Below are 18,419 nucleotides of genomic sequence, written 5' to 3'. Positions count from 1 at the left end.
ATGCAGTGTGTAGCCCTGTTCTTGTCGTGAGTGTCTTTTCAGCTGTGCATTGAAGCAAGGGAAAGCTTGGTGAGGCATTCTGCTGTGCAGTTACTCCTAGCCCGTGGCTTTGACTAGGTGCCAGGCATTCCTTCATATGGTTGTCGACTAGGATTCATGTGGGATGTGTATCCCGCTGGTCCACAAAGCAACAGCCTCTAAATATTACTGTACTTTCCCGTGGCAAACACCTTACATGGCCTGTAAGGCCATTTATGAGCAAAACTTTTGCAATCCAAACTATTTTCTCATTGGAGCATAACATGGGTTTTCATCTGCTGTTAATGAGTCTTTGCGGTATATTTCTGAGAATCGTTGTGTAATGACTGCTGTTTTATTAAGTATTTTTCTTCTGAATGCCATTTGCCAAAAGCATTTACAAGGACCATTTGGTTGCATCACTCAAACAATCACCTCTCTATGTTATCAAGCTGAACAACACTTTTCTATCAATAACATCTTGCAATTCTGACTCCCCTGCTGTTTTATAGGGAATAATATTGAGTAATTGTTGTTCAATTGTTGCTCACGTTGCCAACGGTGTCTCGATATGCAGTTGTAAAATATAGGAAAGTACGGCACCAAGATGGCTGCTGTTGACCTGGAAGGCTGTATTTAAAATCCAATCTGCTTCCCGGGTGTTGAAACTGTCAATGTCATTCCCACACACTCTCATAGGCAGGAATGAAAAAGGACTGAAGCGTGGGAGCTACTGTGTAAAGTCACACTCCTCAAACCCACTATTTATGCTGCTTATACTATTCCATAAAGTTTCCATTTGAAGAAATAATGTGACAATCTTTGTGAAGGAGTGGGTGGCACACACAGGCAAACTAACATGTTGCAAATGTTTCTAACTGCAAACCCATTCCTTATGCCTCTGTTTGGCTCCTATGTTAACTATTGATGTGGTAGGTTGTTTGAATAAAGTTATTTCAATTTGATTTGTAACTATGACCTCTAGTGACCACTCTTACTGGTGAGTCGATCTTGAGGAGTGCGATGTCGGACTTCTCATCCACGTCTTTGATCTTGGCGTCGTAGGTGGCGCCGCTCTTCAGCTCCACCTTTACTCTATGCTTATTGGCCACAACGTGGGCGTTGGTCACGATCTGTCCATCCTCCGACACCACGAACCCTGAGCCACTGGCCACCGCCACCTCCCTCTTAGAATATGCCATCCTGAGCGAGAGGGAGGGGAAGATAGATAGAGAGAGAGAGAGAGGTAGAAAGGGAAAGAGATACAGAGAAAGGGAAAGAAAGAGATGCAGAGAGAGAGAGATACATTTATAGAGAAAGGGAGGAATAGAAATAGGGAGAAGGGTGATGGAGAGACAGGGGATATGGAGAAAGAGAATGAGAGGCAGAGATAATGAAAAAGGATAAGTACTTAAGTGTTGTCCCAACTAGTGTATTCTTACATCCAGGTGGGTCGTAAAGCTCTGGTATTTGTCTACAGATATTCAAGGACCTACACACACACACACACACACAGCTCTTACTTGCGGTAGAGTTCGATGTGAACCACGGCCGGAGCGATCATCTCCACCACGTCAGCGATGAAGTTGTATTTGTGTCTCAGACTGTTAGGGTTGTCCTGGGCTAGAAATACAACAAAGACAGGATGTTGCAATAAGAATTTACTCACCAGAAACACAAATACAATGACAAAATGTAACAGCAGTGCAAGAATAAGTCCAGCATATGAAACTGGTAATTATCTGAAGAGAAAGGGAACGATGACAGTTTGTGGCATAGACACTATCCTGTGTTTGTGTCTGTAAGTGCCTTTTGAAGTCTTCTGTAAGAAGACAAGTCAGGAAATGTTGATGATATACCGTGTAATTATATCATGCTGTCTTTTTCCAGGTTGTGAATTAAGCCTTTTCTGAAGATTATCATAGACATTTTTGCTTTTTAAATCGGCAATCTGTGATTGTAACATACATTATTTATATTTTTTACTTTTGAATTAATATACACTCTGTGGCCAGTTTATTAGGTAAACCCATCCCAGGTTGGACACCCCTTTACCTCCAGAACAGCCAGAATTCTTTGTGGCATGGAAACATTGCGCAATAGGTATCGAGATGTAAGGTGTGCCAGGAAAACATTTCTCACACCCTTACACCACCAGCCTGTACCATTGACACCAGGCACGATGGGGCCATGGACTCATGCTGCTTACGCCAAATCCTGACTCTGCCATCAGCATGACGTAACAGGAAACGGGATTCATCGGAACAGGCAATGTTTTTTCACTCCTCAATTGCACAGTGTTGGTGATCGTGTGCCCACTGGAGCCACTTCTTGTTTTTAGCTGGTAGGAGTGGAAGCCGGTGTGGTCGTCTGCTGCAATAGCCCATCCATGACAAGGACTTACTAGTTGTGCGTTCCGAGATGCCGCTCTGCATATTACTGTTGTACTGCGCCGTTATTTGCTTCTTTGTGGTTCGCCTTTTAGCTTGCACGATTCTTGCCATTCTCCTTCAACCTCTCATTAATGAGCTGTTTTTCGCCCACAGGACTGCCGCTGACTGGATGTTTTTGTTTGTCGCACCATTCTCTGTAAATCCTAGACACTGTTGTGTGTGAAAAGCCCAGGAGGCCGGCCGTTTCTGAGATACTGGAACCGGTGCGCTTGGCACCAATGATCATACCATGCTCAAAGCTGCTTAGGTCACTCGTTTTTCCCATTTTAACGTTCAATCGAACAGTAACTGAATGCCTCTATGCCTGTCTGCCTGCTTTACCTAGAAAGCCACAACCACGCAAACCTTTTTCGTGAATGGGGTGATTCTTGAAGAATATAACTTAAAAATGCCTCATGAGCTTAGTTCAACTGTTGTACCCGATCAGAAACCCCAAATATAAGATTGTTTACAAACTGGAGTAAAACAATGTAATTGTAAACAAACATTGACTATGTAACCTCAAAACATGGTTAAAACTATAATTTTGACATCATGGATGGTCATTCCTTGCTTTCATAGCTCTAGTCTATGAATGTGAGAGAGGTTACATTTCTCCAACCCAATTCCTGAGCTGTTGACCAAAACCGAGGTGGGGTGTCCGCTTTGTTATTATTTGAACTGCAGATTGCCCATTTAAGTAAATACAACAATCATGCTTTTAACAACTCTTATCTTTCCACATCCTCTTCAAATAATTATGTTAAAAACATGGAAAGAGAGCACAAAATATGTTTTGTCGTACAACCCCACACCTTGCTGTAGTGGACTTATAAAGGTTGTTAAATTCAATTATATTATGTGCCATCCAATGCAAAGTGGTGTGCATTAACATAGAAGAATAGGTCTACCAATGATTAGAAGTTACTCCGAAATCTTTTTTAGTCAAACTTTAAAGTTACTAAAAAAAAACGTTCTACTTGAGGCCCAAGACAGGTGTAGAATGAGCCTGACATACTGCACTTAATTATACGTTCAGAATACCCTATTTCTTTCCTGTTCAAGAGGGGAAATTCCTAAATGGAATTCATATTTCATATCGTCAGCATAGCTGTAATTTCCCCCCAAAATAAGGGGGTCATATAGCATGATAACTTCAGGCAACTTGTTTCATTTTAGTCTAACAAAAGCCAATATTAAAACTTCATCCATGAATGACTGGGTTTGTTACTCCCAATAGTATCTTAAATCAAATCAAATTGTATTAGCCACATGCGCCGAATACAACAGGTGTCGACCTTACAGTGAAAATACTTACCTACGAGCCCCCAACCAACAATGCAGATTCAAAAAATATAAGAAAATATAAGAATAAGATATAAAAGTAACAAGTAATTAAAGAGCAGCAGTAAAAACAACAATAGTGTGACTACATACAGGGGGTACCGGAGTCAATGTGTGGGGGCACCGGTTAGTTGAGGTAGTATGTACATGTAGGTAGTTATTGAAGTGAACATGCATTGAAGTGACAATGCAAATAGTCTGGGTAGCCATTTGATTAGATGTTCAGCAGTCTTATGGCTTGGGGGTAGAAGCTGTTTAGAAGCCTCTTGGACCTAGACTTGGCACTCCGGTAACGCTTGCTGTGCGGTAGCAGAGAGAACAGTCTATTACTAGGGTGGCTGGAGTCTTTGACAATTTTTAGGGCCTTCCTCTGACATCGCCTGGTATAGAGGTCCTGGATGGCAGCAAGCTTGGCCCCAGTGATGTACAGGGCCGTTCGCACTATCCTCTGTAGTGCCTTGCGGTCGGAGGCTGATGTGATGCAACCAGTCAGGATGCTCTCGATGGTGCAGCTGTAGAACCTGTTGAGGATCTGAGGACCCATGCCAAATCTTTTCAGTCTCCTGAGGGGGAGTAGGTTTTGTCGTGCCCTCTTCACGACTGTCTTGGTGTGCTTTGACCATGTTAGTTTGTTGGTGATGTGGACACCAAGGAACTTGAAGCTCTCAACCTGCTCCACTGCAGTCCTGTCGATGAGAATGGGGGCGTGCTCGGTCCTCTTTTTCCTGTAGTCCACAATTATCTCCTTTGTCTTGATCACGTTGAGGGAGAGGTTGTTGTCCTAGCACCACATGGCCAGGTCTCTGACCTCCTCCCTATAGGTTGTCTCATCGTTGTCGGTGATCAGGCCCACCGCTGTTGTGTTATCGGCAAATTGGATTGGGTCTAGGGTTTCTGGGATAATGGTGTTGATGTGAGCCATGACCAGCCTTTCAAAGCACTTCATGGCTACAGATGTGAGTGCTACGGATCGGTAGTCATTTAGGCAGGTTACCTTAATGTTCTTGGGCACAGGCACAATGGTGTTTTGCTTGAAACATGTTAGTATTACAGACTCGGACAGGGAGAGGTTGAAAATGTTAGTGAAGACACTTGCCAGTTGGTCAGCGCATGCTTGTTGTACAGGTTCTGGTAATCCATCTGGCCCTGAGGCCTTGTGAATGTTGACCTGTTTAAAGGTCTTACTTACATCGGATGCGGAGAGCATGATCTTACACAGTCTTACGGAACAGCTGGTGCTCTCATGCATATTTCAGTGTTATTTGCCTCGAAGCGAGCATAGAAGTAGTTTAGCTCATCTGGTAGGCTTGTGTCACTGGGCAGCTCTCGGCTGTGCTTCCCTTTGTAGTCTGTAATCGTTTGCAAGCCCTGCCACATCCGACGAGCATTTGAGCTAAGCTGGTGTAGTACAATTCGAGTAGATCTGCAATGAAGGTCAGGGTCTGAAGTATTCTCCTTAAAGTTTAAAACAAGAAAATCACGGAATGGAAAAGAACATAGCTCAAACACAATGGGATTGGACAGTAGGGATAAGTCTCACATCTAGACCTAAGATCAGTCTGAAGTCTCTCTAGAGAGGTCATAATTTACAACCTGTCTTCTTCACTTCTCAACGTTATGATGATACCTGGCTCTCCCTCTTGACAGACATACCTGATTTGTTTCCACAGACACATCATTGCAGTGGAAATGAAGGAGAGTGGGTTTGTGCCAGTTGATGACGAAACCTTTCTTGCGGACTTGGGAAAATCACAAACCAGATGTAGTCAGTGTGCGCTCCTTCCATAGCAGTGTAAGGTACTGTTGCCTTGTACGTAGACCGTGACAGGTTATTTATTAATGAGACACTGTCGGAGGAGCTGGGGTTCAGATCAGGTCAACGCCAGATGGAATGAAGTCGACCACGAGACAAATCAAAAAGCATATGGACCAAGGATGGAGAGCATCTACTTAAACCTGGGCGGCAGGTAGCCAAGTAGTTAGAGCATTGGGCCAGTAACCAAAAGGTTGGTGAATCGAATCCCCGAGCTGCCAAGGTCAAAATCTGTCATTCTGCCCCTGAACAAGGCAGTTAACCCACTATCCCTAGGCTGTCATTGTAAAGGAGGAATTTGTTCTTAACTGACTTGCATAGTTAAATAATGGTTAAAAAAAAAAAAATTAACTCCAAAATCGTGAATATCATTGGAATGCCTATGAAAAACGACTATCAGTTTTTACTGTTCTGAAATAGAGGACATCTGCATAAGCTTCCTTACAGAATTATATACTGTATAAGTTTAGTCGACCCACATTCACTGGCAATATTTATTTCAATGTTGAATTGTGTCAAATAAAATATACTTAAAAAGGTCCTACAAACAAATAGTTAAACTGAGACAAATGGCTTTTTGATTTGAGTGCTCAATCCCCAGGCAGGCATGATTTACTACAGACTGAGACAGAGGAAGAGAGAGGGGTACCATCAGAAGCAAAGAAAAGCCTATCGTCATCTAAGGATGAAAGGGGGGGATACCTAGTCAGTTGTACAACAATGCATTCAACTGAAATGTGTCTTCCGCACTGAACCCAACCCCTCTGAATCAGAGAGGTGTGGGGAGATGTCTTAAACAGCATCCATGGCACCCATGAAACATTTGGTTAAATGCCTTGCTCGGGGACAGAACAACAGATTTTTACCTTTCGGTTACTGGCAAAACACTCCTACCCTGCAGGCTACATGTTAGTCATGTCTTTTCTGGCTCCCTGAATGGTGGTCCACATTGTCTTATCAGTTACCTTCATCTGGCCTGGCTGTCTGGCAGAGTGGCCGTGCCCTCAACTTTGTGCCCTCAACTTTACCTCTTCAGAAGTGGGGGAACTGGGGGAAAGAGTAGAGGAGGATGGAGCCACATTTTCTCTCTACATGTCTCGTTATGTCTATGCAACATGTAGCAACACACAAAACCACTCAAATGCTCATGAAACAATGAGCTTCTTTAGATAGTCATGATCTCCAAGGGCCAGCTCAGTAACCTCCTCTCAAAGAGACATTCCACCCAGGTATGTATCTCTCCCTCTAATTAGACACACTCCAACTCACTAACCTCATCAAGAAACCAAACTTCACTCTTGTATCAAGCACTCCCCAACACACACCAGTCTGCGTGTTACTTTATGAGAGTTTCCCTAAGGAAGCTGCTCTTCCTTATCCCCATCCTACATGCAGAGGGATTGGGTTGCAGTGTCAGATGGATTGCATTCCTTCTGCAGTATTACTGTAATTCGCGAAGGCTGTGATGCAGCAAATGCATTGTCTGCACTGAATACACATTCACTAAGCCTTCGAGAGAGTCCCTAAGTCAAAGGAAACATAGTCACTGAGCTCTGTGAACATACACAGAAAAGCACAATCCCAATTCAATCCCCGGTCACTGTCCCTAGGGCCTAGACCCTTGCTGATGAACTGAAAGTGTGAAACTAGAAAGGGTATAGTCTAGAGGACTGGGTAGTGAACTACAGTCTGGGAATGTGCCTTATATTTGGGATCAGAGACTGGGAAAGGAATGGGGAAAGAAATATGGAGAATGATAAAGCAGAGGAAGGAGTAAACTAGGTTCTCTTCAAATTGCCGACATATTTTCATGAGTATATTCTAGACTCCACATAAAGAAAATATGCACATTTTCTCCACCAATGGTACAGTATGTTTCCACCAAATGGACTTGTTGCAGATAAAAATCACTGCGTGATGATGTAGTGAACACAAAATATATTTTTCCGCTTAATTTCTCATGTACCGAATACAAATCTAAAGTTCAATGTGTTTCCATTGCATTTTCAACTCTACCCATAGTTTTGTCACAAAAACTGTTGCGTTAAATACCAAATGGCCTCCTCCGGTCTTGGTACATGCGCTCTAGCAAACAGCTCGCAGACAGTACCGGTAGGCTGGGCAGGTTGGCTAGTCTACAAGACGAGATTCACCTATTATGAATAACAGCAAGAATATTCGTATTTGTGAAACGGCAGTCAAGCATCGATCATCATGTCACCAGAATGGGACCTTCAACATTTATTAGAAAGGAGCATCATGCTCATACGTCACCCTGTGAAGTTCATCATCATTTATTTAATCTATAGCCTGAAAACTGCATGGTTTCCCGAGTCATAGTGGGAGGACCACACACCATATCATCGCATGACTCCAAATGTACTTTCGATATGATAGTTATTATATCAATATTTGCACATAAAGGGGTTTCCAATGCCATTTCCTGCATAATTCATTTTAACAACACAAAAAGATCCCACCATACAGAACAAACACATTATCTGTAGGCATTTATAAAATTACACCAAAACCTCCTGTTTCCATCACAACTGTCGTGATTTAAACTTTTTTTTTAATACAATATGACTTGACTCCCTGAAACTGTGGATGGAAACATGGTTATAGAGAAAGAAAGAAAGAAACAGGGGAAGAGTGGCAAAAGCGAGGCAGAGACGAGGAGGCTGGGAGGAAAAATGTGCACAGTCAGCATACTGTATATGAGCCACCAAGCATAATCAAAGACAATTCACATTCCCCATTGAACGCGACCAATTAACTTTCATTTGATTTGAAAGCACATCAACACAGCTTGCCATTGTAAAAGCAGCAATCCCCAATCACTCACCAGAGATATGCATAATGTTGCTGTTCCTTTGGGTGTGAATTTAAATGAATGAAAAGGTTGTTCTCAACATCCTAAAGTCAACATTTGTATTATCTTACCTCTTGGAAAATACAAATAAATCTAAAACTAGTTTTTGCAGGTCATATATGCCAGTCTGTGACTAAATGAGTTGAGAAAACACAAGAGGGGCCCATGGGACAGCAACATTTTACCTAAATCATGTGCCACTTCAAACAACTTGCATTAATCAACAACTTCAGAAACTAGATGCAAATTACATCATGTACCAAGTGTAATTTCATGTGTTTGCTTTAAGTGAGGCCAGTAGTCTGGAGCCTCTCTTTACTTGGCCAGAGGCCTTCATGTAGCTTGGCACAGAGCTGCACTTTGCTTTTTTAGGCTGACTGGAGCTGGAGAAGAGCTGGATCAAGTATTTGCATCCCAAATGTTTGCTCAATCACGGAGGAGACACTCTCAGACATAACTTTGGCCTGCCTTGTGTGTCCTCATGTTGGAAAAGGTATACACATGGAGACTTTCAAAAAGCTTCAGATAGCCTTCTGCACACTTACATTAACTGTCTGACAATGAAGCAGCATTTTGAAAACAAATACTGTGATATGCACTGGGCACATGCACACACACAGCAGCTGGCGCAGTGAAAGTGTCCTCGCCTAGAGGTGGATTCTGCTACAGGTGTTGCGGCGTGGTCCAACTATAAGAACTAAACACATCAGACATACACACAGTTAAAGAACACAGTTAAATAACCATTGATCTCTCTAGCACCAGTGGGTGAGGTGTGAGCGTAAAGGTCGTCTCTGCATCATCCTCCTCAGAGTCATTCACATTTTGAAAATGTTAGGAACAGATGCAGTGCCAATATTTGTACATGAATTTCTACAACTTATAGTTGGTATGACATTAAGTCATTAATATTGTGTGCCTTTGACATTTAAAAATATTGTCCCATTTACATTATGTAATGTAAATGGGACCTTTTATATTTATTTGATTTAACCAGGCAAGTCAGTTAAGAACAAATTCTTATTTTCAATGACAGCCTAGGAACAGTGGGTTAACTGCCTGTTCAGGGGCAGAACGACAGATTTGTACCTTGTCAGCACGGGGGTTTGAACTTGCAACCTTCCGGTTACTAGTCCAACGCTCTAACCACTAGGCTACCCTGCCGCACCATAGAGATATTGAATGTCAACACAAATTGACCACTGCATTATGATTGGGTCGTGTGAAGCTGTAATCCGAATGGATGATTACTTGGGTGCTGCCAGAAAAACTGATATGGTAACCTTCATACCTTGACATATCATTTTTTCCTATCAGCTCGCAAATCTCAGTTTTGGACGAGGCCGACTTTATGACCAAAATGATCCTATTTATACTTAGTAGTCAATTTTGACACTAGAATATTCTGACTCATATCGATGCCACATAGAACATTTTCAAAATGAGAAGTTGCTTTTTATGGTCTGTTGCTCTTTAATGATATCTGGGTGAGAGTGACTTACTTACTGCACTGTTGGAGATAGCAAAATGTTTGTGTTTCTACACCCGCAATAACATCTGATAAACATGTGTATATGACAAATAAACATTTTAAATCAATGGGGGCCCACTGTATTACTACAAGTTTAGATTGCTAAAAATTGCTAGCTGACATGGCTAATTGAGTGACTGTCAGTGATTGACATTACAAGAGAAAAACTGCTGATGCACAACCAAATGTTGAAATTTCTACTATTCTAATGTTGCTTATGCCCAGACAAACCTTGTAAAAATATGTTGAAATTATACTTTTGAAACAACGTCAGATGCTCAACGTTATAGCCAGTAGCAGAAGAAAAAAACATCTGGGCAGCACCTCCCACTGGAGAGTTGATCTATCAACAGCTCTTCATTTGATCTCCCATCCAGGGTTTTAACCAAGCCCAGCCCTGATAATCCACTAGGCTATATGACAAGCCCAGCCCTGATAATCCACTAGGCTATATGACACAAGCCCAGCCCTGATAATCCACTAGGCTATAAAACACAAGCCCAGCCATGATAATCCACTAGGCTATATGACACAAACCCAGCCCTGATAATCCACTAGGCTATATGACAAGCCCAGCCCTGATAATCCACTAGGCTATATGACAAGCCCAGCCATGATAATCCACTAGGCTATATGACAAGCCCAGCCCTGATAATCCACTAGGCTATATGACACAAACCCAGCCATGATAATCCACTAGGCTATATGACACAAGCCCAGCCCTGATAATCCACTAGGCTATATGACACAAACCCAGCCATGATAATCCACTAGGCTATATGACACAAGCCCAGCCCTGATAATCCACTAGGCTATATGACACAAGCCCGGCCCTGATAATCCACTAGGCTATATGACACAAGCCCAGCCCTGATAATCCACTAGGCTATATGACACAAACCCAGCCCTGATAATCCACTAGGCTATATGACAAGCCCAGCCCTGATAATCCACTAGGCTATATGACACAAGCCCGGCCCTGATAATCCACTAGGCTATATGACACAAGCCCAGCCCTGATAATCCACTAGGCTATATGACAAACCCAGCCATGATAATTCACAAGGCTATATGACACAATGCTCTAGCAATGACAAAGTTGAGGAGGGAAATAGCAACCCCTTAAAAGGTTGCCACAAATTGTTAATGTTATATTTCATAACAAAAACATATCTGGGATGGATAGACGGTCTGGTTTATGTTGAGTCACACTGATTCTGATTACAAGCGTCTTAGATTGCAGCTCAAATCAAATCAAATTTTATTTGTCACATACACATGGTTAGCAGATGTTAATGCGAGTGTAACGAAATGCTTGTGCTTCTAGTTCCGACAATGCAGTAATAACCAACAAGTAATCTAACTAACAATTTCAAAACTACTGTCTTATACACAGTGTAAGGGGATAAAGAATATGTACATAAAGATATATGAATGAGTGATGGTACAGAGCAGCATAGGCAAGATACAGTAGATGGTATCGAGTACAGTATATACATATGAGATGAGTATGTAAACAAAGTGGCATAGTTAAAGTGGCTAGTGATACATGTATTACATAAGGATGCAGTAGATGATATAGAGTACAGTATATACGTATGCAAATGAGAGGAATAATGTAGGGTATGTAACATTATATTAGGTAGCATTGTTTAAAGTGGCTAGTGATATATTTTACATCATTTCCCATCAATTCCCATTATTAAAGTGGCTGGAGTTGAGTCAGTGTCAGTGTCAGTGTGTTGGCAGCAGCCACTCAATGTTAGTGGTGGCTGTTTAACAGTCTGATGGCCTTGAGATAGAAGCTGTTTTTTAGTCTCGGTCCCAGCTTTGATGCACCTGTACTGACCTCGCCTTCTGGATGATAGCGGGGTGAACAGGCAGTGGCTCGGGTGGTTGTTGTCCTTGATGATCTTTATGTCCTTCCTGTAACATCGGGTGGTGTAGGTGTCCTGGAGGGCAGGTAGTTTGCCCCCGGTGATGCGTTGTGCAGACCTCACTACCCTCTGGAGAGCCTTACGGTTGTGGGCGGAGCAGTTGCCGTACCAGGCGGTGATGCAGCCCGCCAGGATGCTCTCGATTGTGCATCTGTAGAAGTTTGTGAGTGCTTTTGGTGACAAGCCAAATTTCTTCAGCCTCCTGAGGTTGAAGAGGCGCTGCTGCGCCTTCTTCACGATGCTGTCTGTGTGAGTGGACCAATTCAGTTTGTCTGTGATGTGTATGCCGAGGAACTTAAAACTTGCTACCCTCTCCACTACTGTTCCATCGATGTGGATAGGGGGGTGTTCCCTCTGCTGTTTCCTGAAGTCCACAATCATCTCCTTAGTTTTGTTGACGTTGAGTGTGAGGTTATTTTCCTGACACCACACTCCGAGGGCCCTCACCTCCTCCCTGTAGGCCGTCTCGTCGTTGTTGGTAATCAAGCCTACACTGTTGTGTCGTCCACAAACTTGATGATTGAGTTGGAGGCGTGCGTGGCCACGCAGTTGTGGGTGAACAGGGAGTACAGGAGAGGGCTCAGAACGCACCCTTGTGGGGCCCCAGTGTTGAGGATCAGCGGGGTGGAGATGTTGTTGCCTACCCTCACCACCTGGGGGCGGCCCGTCAGGAAGTCCAGTACCCAGTTGCACAGGGCGGGGTCGAGACCCAGGGTCTCGAGCTTGATGACGAGCTTGGAGGGTACTATGGTGTTGAATGCCGAGCTGTAGTCGATGAACAGCATTCTCACATAGGTATTCCTCTTGTCCAGATGGGTTAGGGCAGTGTGCAGTGTGGTTGAGATTGCATCGTCTGTGGACCTATTTGGGCGGTAAGCAAATTGGAGTGGGTCTAGGGTGTCAGGTAGGGTGGAGGTGATATGGTCCTTGACTAGTCTCTCAAAGCACTTCATGATGACGGAAGTGAGTGCTACGGGGCGGTAGTCGTTTAGCTCAGTTACCTTAGCTTTCTTGGGAACAGGAACAATGGTGGCCCTCTTGAAGCATGTGGGAACAGCAGACTGGTATAGGGATTGATTGAATATGTCCGTAAACACACCGGCCAGCTGGTCTGCGCATGCTCTAAGGGCGCGGCTGGGGATGCCGTCTGGGCCTGCAGCCTTGCGTGGGTTAACACATTTAAATGTCTTACTCACCTCGGCTGCAGTGAAGGAGAGTCCGCATGTTTTCGTTGCAGGCCGTGTCAGTGGCACTGTATTGTCCTCAAAGCGGGCAAAAAGTTATTTAGTCTGCCTGGGAGCAAGACATCCTGGTCCATGACTGGGCTGGTTTTCTTCTTGTAGTCCGTGATTGACTGTAGACCCTGCCACATACCTCTTGTGTCTGAGCCGTTGAATTGAGATTCTACTTTGTCTCTGTACTGGCGCTTAGCTTGTTTGATAGCCTTGCGGAGGGAATAGCTGCACTGTTTGTATTCGGTCATGTTACCAGTCACCTTGCCCTGATTAAAAGCAGTGGTTCGTGCTTTCAGTTTCACACGAATGCTGCCATCAATCCACGGTTTCTGGTTAGGGAATGTTTTAATTGTTGCTATGGGAATGACATCTTCAACGCACGTTCTAATGAACTCGCACACCGAATCAGCGTATTCGTCAATGTTGTTATCTGACGCAATACGAAACATCTCCCAGTCCACGTGATGGAAGCAGTCTTGGAGTGTGGAGTCAGCTTGGTCAGACCAGCGTTGAACAGACCTCAGCGTGGGAGCTTCTTTTTTTAGTTTCTGTCTGTAGGCAGGGATCAACAAAATGGAGTCGTGGTCAGCTTTTCCGAAAGGAGGGCGGGGCAGGGCCTTATATGCCTCGCGGAAGTTAGAGTAACAATGATCCAAGGTTTTTCCACCCCTGGGTGCGCAATCGATATGCTGATAAAATTTAGGGAGCTGCACTGGCTGAAACTGAGGACTCACAGAGTAGAGTCCATCCAAAAGGTAGTGTTTTTATACTAAAAGGAAGCTACAAAGTTTTAATGCAAGCAAACACACACTGACCATGGTGTACAGATCACTTACAGAGTGTTTTAACCTTCAACATCTTCTGGTATGAGAATGTTTCAGTAAGAAACAGGAGTAAACTGGCACAAGTTGTCTATCAGGCCAGCAAAATAGTCGGCGGCAAATCAGCCACAACTCCAAAAACTGTACACACAGAACTTTACAAGGAAAGCACTTCAGGTCACCCACAAGTGGCATGCCTTCATCCAAATGATGCCGTCCGTTCGAAGAACAAAAGGTGCCACTTGCAAGGAAGAATGGCATTAAAGGCCCATATACATTTCCACACCATGAGGTTGGAATAATACTATGAAATTGTGAAAATTATGATAATACCATTTTAGTGTAAAAGCTGCTTGAAAAGGCCTGACATTTTAGCCTATTTTAGTGGGATGGATTTGTGGCCAATGGTGACATCACCAATAAGAAAGAGTTCCAAACCTCTCTGCAAATAATAGCTAAATTCTTGCTTGAGAAATTGCCCTTTGCTGAGAAGCTATTTTTGTTTCTCATTGACCATTTCATTGAAAACAATCACAGTAAGATACTTCATTGTTACCCAGAAATGATTAGCATTGGACCTTTAAGAAATAATTTATCCCCTCCGCAGAGACAATCCTAAATAAGATTCTGATGAACTGACGTGAGTTAATGCTCAATGTGTGTAATGTGTATGTTTTATGTCTGTTTTTATATTTTTTATGTAAGTGAGAGCGCCAAAGACAATTTTCCATTCTGTGTAACTTAATGGACAATTTTTCTAATCTAATCCTGGAAATTAATATAGGCAACAAGTCAGCAACAATGACCTACTGCAATAAATGCAACGTTGTTCATCCATCCTCAGTTTTCTGACATCACAACAATTCAACTCCGGAACTGTTTTAAAATCACCATTGGCCTCATGTTGAAATCCCTGAGCAGTTTCCTTCCTCTCCGACAACTGAGTTAGGAAAAACGCCTGTATCTTTGTAGCGACTGGGTGTATTGATACACCATCTTAAGCCTAATTAATAATTTCACCATGCTCAAAGGGATATTCAGCTTCTGCTTTATTTATTTTTGCATACTGTATCTACAACCAGTGTCTATCTTTGCAAGGCATTGAAAAACCTCCCTGGTCTGTGCTTTAAATTCAGTAGTCGATTGAGGTACCCTAATAGGGTAGGGTGCCATTATCAAATCATGTTAACCACTATTATTGAAAATGGAATGAGTCCATGCAACTTAATATGCAATTTGTTGAGCACATTTTAATTTCTACAAACCAAATTTCCAAATAATTTAACATTATTGGGTATTGTGTGTAGATCAGTGACATAAAATCTTGATTTAATCAATTTCAAATTCAGACTAACACAATCAATTGTTGTTTTGAGGGCGCCCCAAACAAAAGAGTATACTTGGCTTGACATTCATTCAGAATAGCCGTAATTCTTCATTTCTCAAAGGAAAAACATCAACCAATTTCCAATAACTGTTGATATCTAGTGGAAGCCATAGGAACTGGCTTCCACTAGTTTTGTTATACTCACATACATTCTTCAAACAATTTTAGAAACTTCAGAGTGTTTTCTATCCAAATCTACTAATAATATGCATATCATAGCTTCTGGGCCTGAGTAGCAGGCAGTTTACTTTGGGCACACTTTTCATCCGGATGTCAAAATATCACCCCCTATCCCAAAGAAGATTTATAGCCAGCATGAGAAGAAGAAGAAAACAGCCTGGGGAGCACCTCCTACTGGAGAGTTAATCTATAAACAGCTATTCATTTGATCTCCCATCCAGGGTTTTAACCAAGCCCAGCTCTGCTTAGCTTTGAAGTTTGTCACTGACTACAACCAATGTGGTATCATGAGAACGATTATTGACAGTTATTTTAATAGCTAAATATATTCACTAATGCTATCAGTCATTTCATAGGGTAGATTTAACAGGGGAAATTAAACTTAACCATACTTTATAAATCATACAGTATAACAACAACGATACTATTTTGGACTATATAGCATTTTCAACGTCATCAACAGCTGGTGTTTCAATTCAACCCAGGGTTCAACTTAAAATAGACAATACATATAGGGGGCCTAGGTTTTTAAGCTTAGGTTGATTTCAAAAGTAATCTGCAAGTTAATCATTGTGTTGGATTCACATCTCCATCTCAACCAAAAATCAAAGTTAAAGAATAGGAATAAATCAAACTTTATTTAAAGTGCATTTCAAGTTTAATTAGATTTAGTCCTATTCTTTAACACACAGTTGAAGTCGAAAATATACATACACCTTAGCCAAATACATTTAAAAACTCAGGTTTTCACAATTCCTGACATTTAATCCCAGTAAAAAGTCCCTGTCTTAGGTCAGTTAGGATCAACACTTTATTTTAAGAATGTGAAATGTCAGAATAATAGTAGAGAGAATGATTTATTTCAGCTATTATTTCTTTCATCACATTCCCAGTGGGTCAGAAGTTTACATACACTCAATTAGTATTTTGTTGCATTGCCTGTAAATTGTTTAACTTGGGTCAAACGTTTTGGGTAGCCTTCCACAAGCTTCCCACAAAAAAAGTTGGGTGAATTTTGGCCCATTCCTCCTGACATAGCTGACGTAACTGAGTCAGGTTTGTAGGCCTCCTTGCTCGCACACGCTTTTTCAGTTCTGCCCACATATTTTCTATAGGATTGAGGTCAGGGATTTGTGATGACCAATCCAATAACTTGACTTTGTTGTCCTTAAGCCATTTTGCCACAACTTTGGAAGTATGCTTGGGGTCATTGCCCATTTGGAAGACTCATTTGCCACCAAGCTTTACCTTCCTGACTGATGTCTTGAGATGTTGCTTCAATATATCCACGTAATTTTACTCCTCATGATGCCATCTATTTTATGAAGTTCACCAGTCCCTCCTGCAGCAAAGCACCCCCGCAACATGATGCTGCCACCCCCGTGCTTTACGGTTGGGATGGTGTTCTTCGTCTTGCAAACCTTCCCCTTTCCCTCCAAACATAACGATGGTCATTATGGCCAAACAGTTCTATTTTTGTTTCATCAGACCAGAGGACATTTCTCCAAAAAGTATGATATTTGTCCCCATGTGGAGTTGCAAACCGTAGTCTGGCTTTTTTATGGCGGTTTAGGAGCAGTGGCTTCTTCCTTACTGAGCGGCCTTTCAGGTTATGTCGATATAGGACTCGTTTTACTGTGGATATAGATACTTTTGTACCTGTTTCCTCCAGCATCTTCACAAGGTCCTTTGCTTTTGTTCTGGGATTGATTTGCACTTTTCGCACCAAAGAACGTCTAGGAGACAGAACGTGTCTTCTTCCTGAGTGGTATGATGGCTGCGTGGTCCCATGGGGTTTATACTTACGTTCATCTGTACAAACAATAGTACGCGGTACCTTCAGGCATTTGGAAATTGCTCCCAAGGATGAACCAGACTTGTGGAGGTCTACAATTGTTTTCTGAGGTCTTGGCTGACTTCTTTTGATTTTCCCATGATGTCAAGCAAAGAGGCACTGAGTTTGAAGGTAGGCCTTGAAATACATCCACAGGTACTTCTCCAAATGACTCAAATGATGTCAAATAGCCTTTCAGAAGCTTCTAAAGCCATGACATCATTTTGCAGAATTTTGTGGAGTGGTTGAAAAAACGTGCTTTAATGACTCCAACTTAAGGGTATGTAAACTTCCGACTTCAACTGTAGATGTTTGGTTGAGATGGAGACGTGAATCCAACATACAGTAAGTATCAATCACTAATTTGTCGACAAACTGGAATCAAAGCAAGACTAAGTCAGTGACATAGAATATACATCTTCAAATGTTGATATTTGGTTGCGTTGAGAACCAAACACAATTCAATATCACTTTTGCAATACAGTAAATAACTTGTCGACAAGTTAATAGGCTAACAAATTCTATGTTGGATTCATGTCTTCAACTAAATAAATAAAAAAGTTTTAAAAAAAGATTAAGCCAGTGGCTCAGATGTAACTATCCCAGCATTAAATGTTGATATTTGTTTGTGTTGTCCACCAAACAATTCAATATTACTTTTGTAATACAGTTAAAAGCCTGAAACTAAGGCTCTCTTACCTAACAGTATTTATCCAACCTTCAAATGAGTAACATCCACAGCCACATTTTGAGGCTAGCCTACTGTAGTCTAGCTATAAATCTTTTCTTATGTAATAATAGAAAGTGTGCATGTTCAAGATAGCATGCAAAGGTCGCAGGTCTGTGGAGATCTTCTCAATTGCTTTAATAATTTGTGAAGAGTCTTGAACAGCATTGATCACTTGCACTATATACTTTCAATGTAAGTACTCAACCCCTTTGTTATGGCAAGCCTAAATAAATTCAGGAGTAAAAATGTGCTAAACAAATTGCATGGACTCATTTGGTGTTCAAC

At 42.1% G+C, this 18,419-nt stretch overlaps 1 protein-coding gene across 1 annotated transcript in view; it reads right to left on the bottom strand.

The window, feature by feature from the left end:
• The window catches only part of LOC112254855 (serine protease HTRA1A-like), a 35,831-nt gene that overhangs the window by 15,312 nt on the left and 2,100 nt on the right, over nt 1-18,419 (bottom strand). Inside the window, exons 2-3 of the mRNA XM_024427775.2 lie at nt 1,542-1,641; nt 1,017-1,221 (exon numbers count right to left, since the gene is read on the bottom strand). Of these exons, the coding sequence (XP_024283543.1) occupies nt 1,017-1,221; nt 1,542-1,641 (305 nt within the window). The remainder of the gene's footprint in view (nt 1-1,016; nt 1,222-1,541; nt 1,642-18,419) is intronic.

Source organism: Oncorhynchus tshawytscha, linkage group LG01 (assembly GCF_018296145.1).
Source record: "Oncorhynchus tshawytscha isolate Ot180627B linkage group LG01, Otsh_v2.0, whole genome shotgun sequence".
In the NCBI taxonomy this organism is placed as follows: Eukaryota; Metazoa; Chordata; class Actinopteri; order Salmoniformes; family Salmonidae; genus Oncorhynchus; species Oncorhynchus tshawytscha.
Note: the sequence above shows the minus strand (reverse complement) of the source record. Positions and strands in the feature narration are given on the sequence as shown.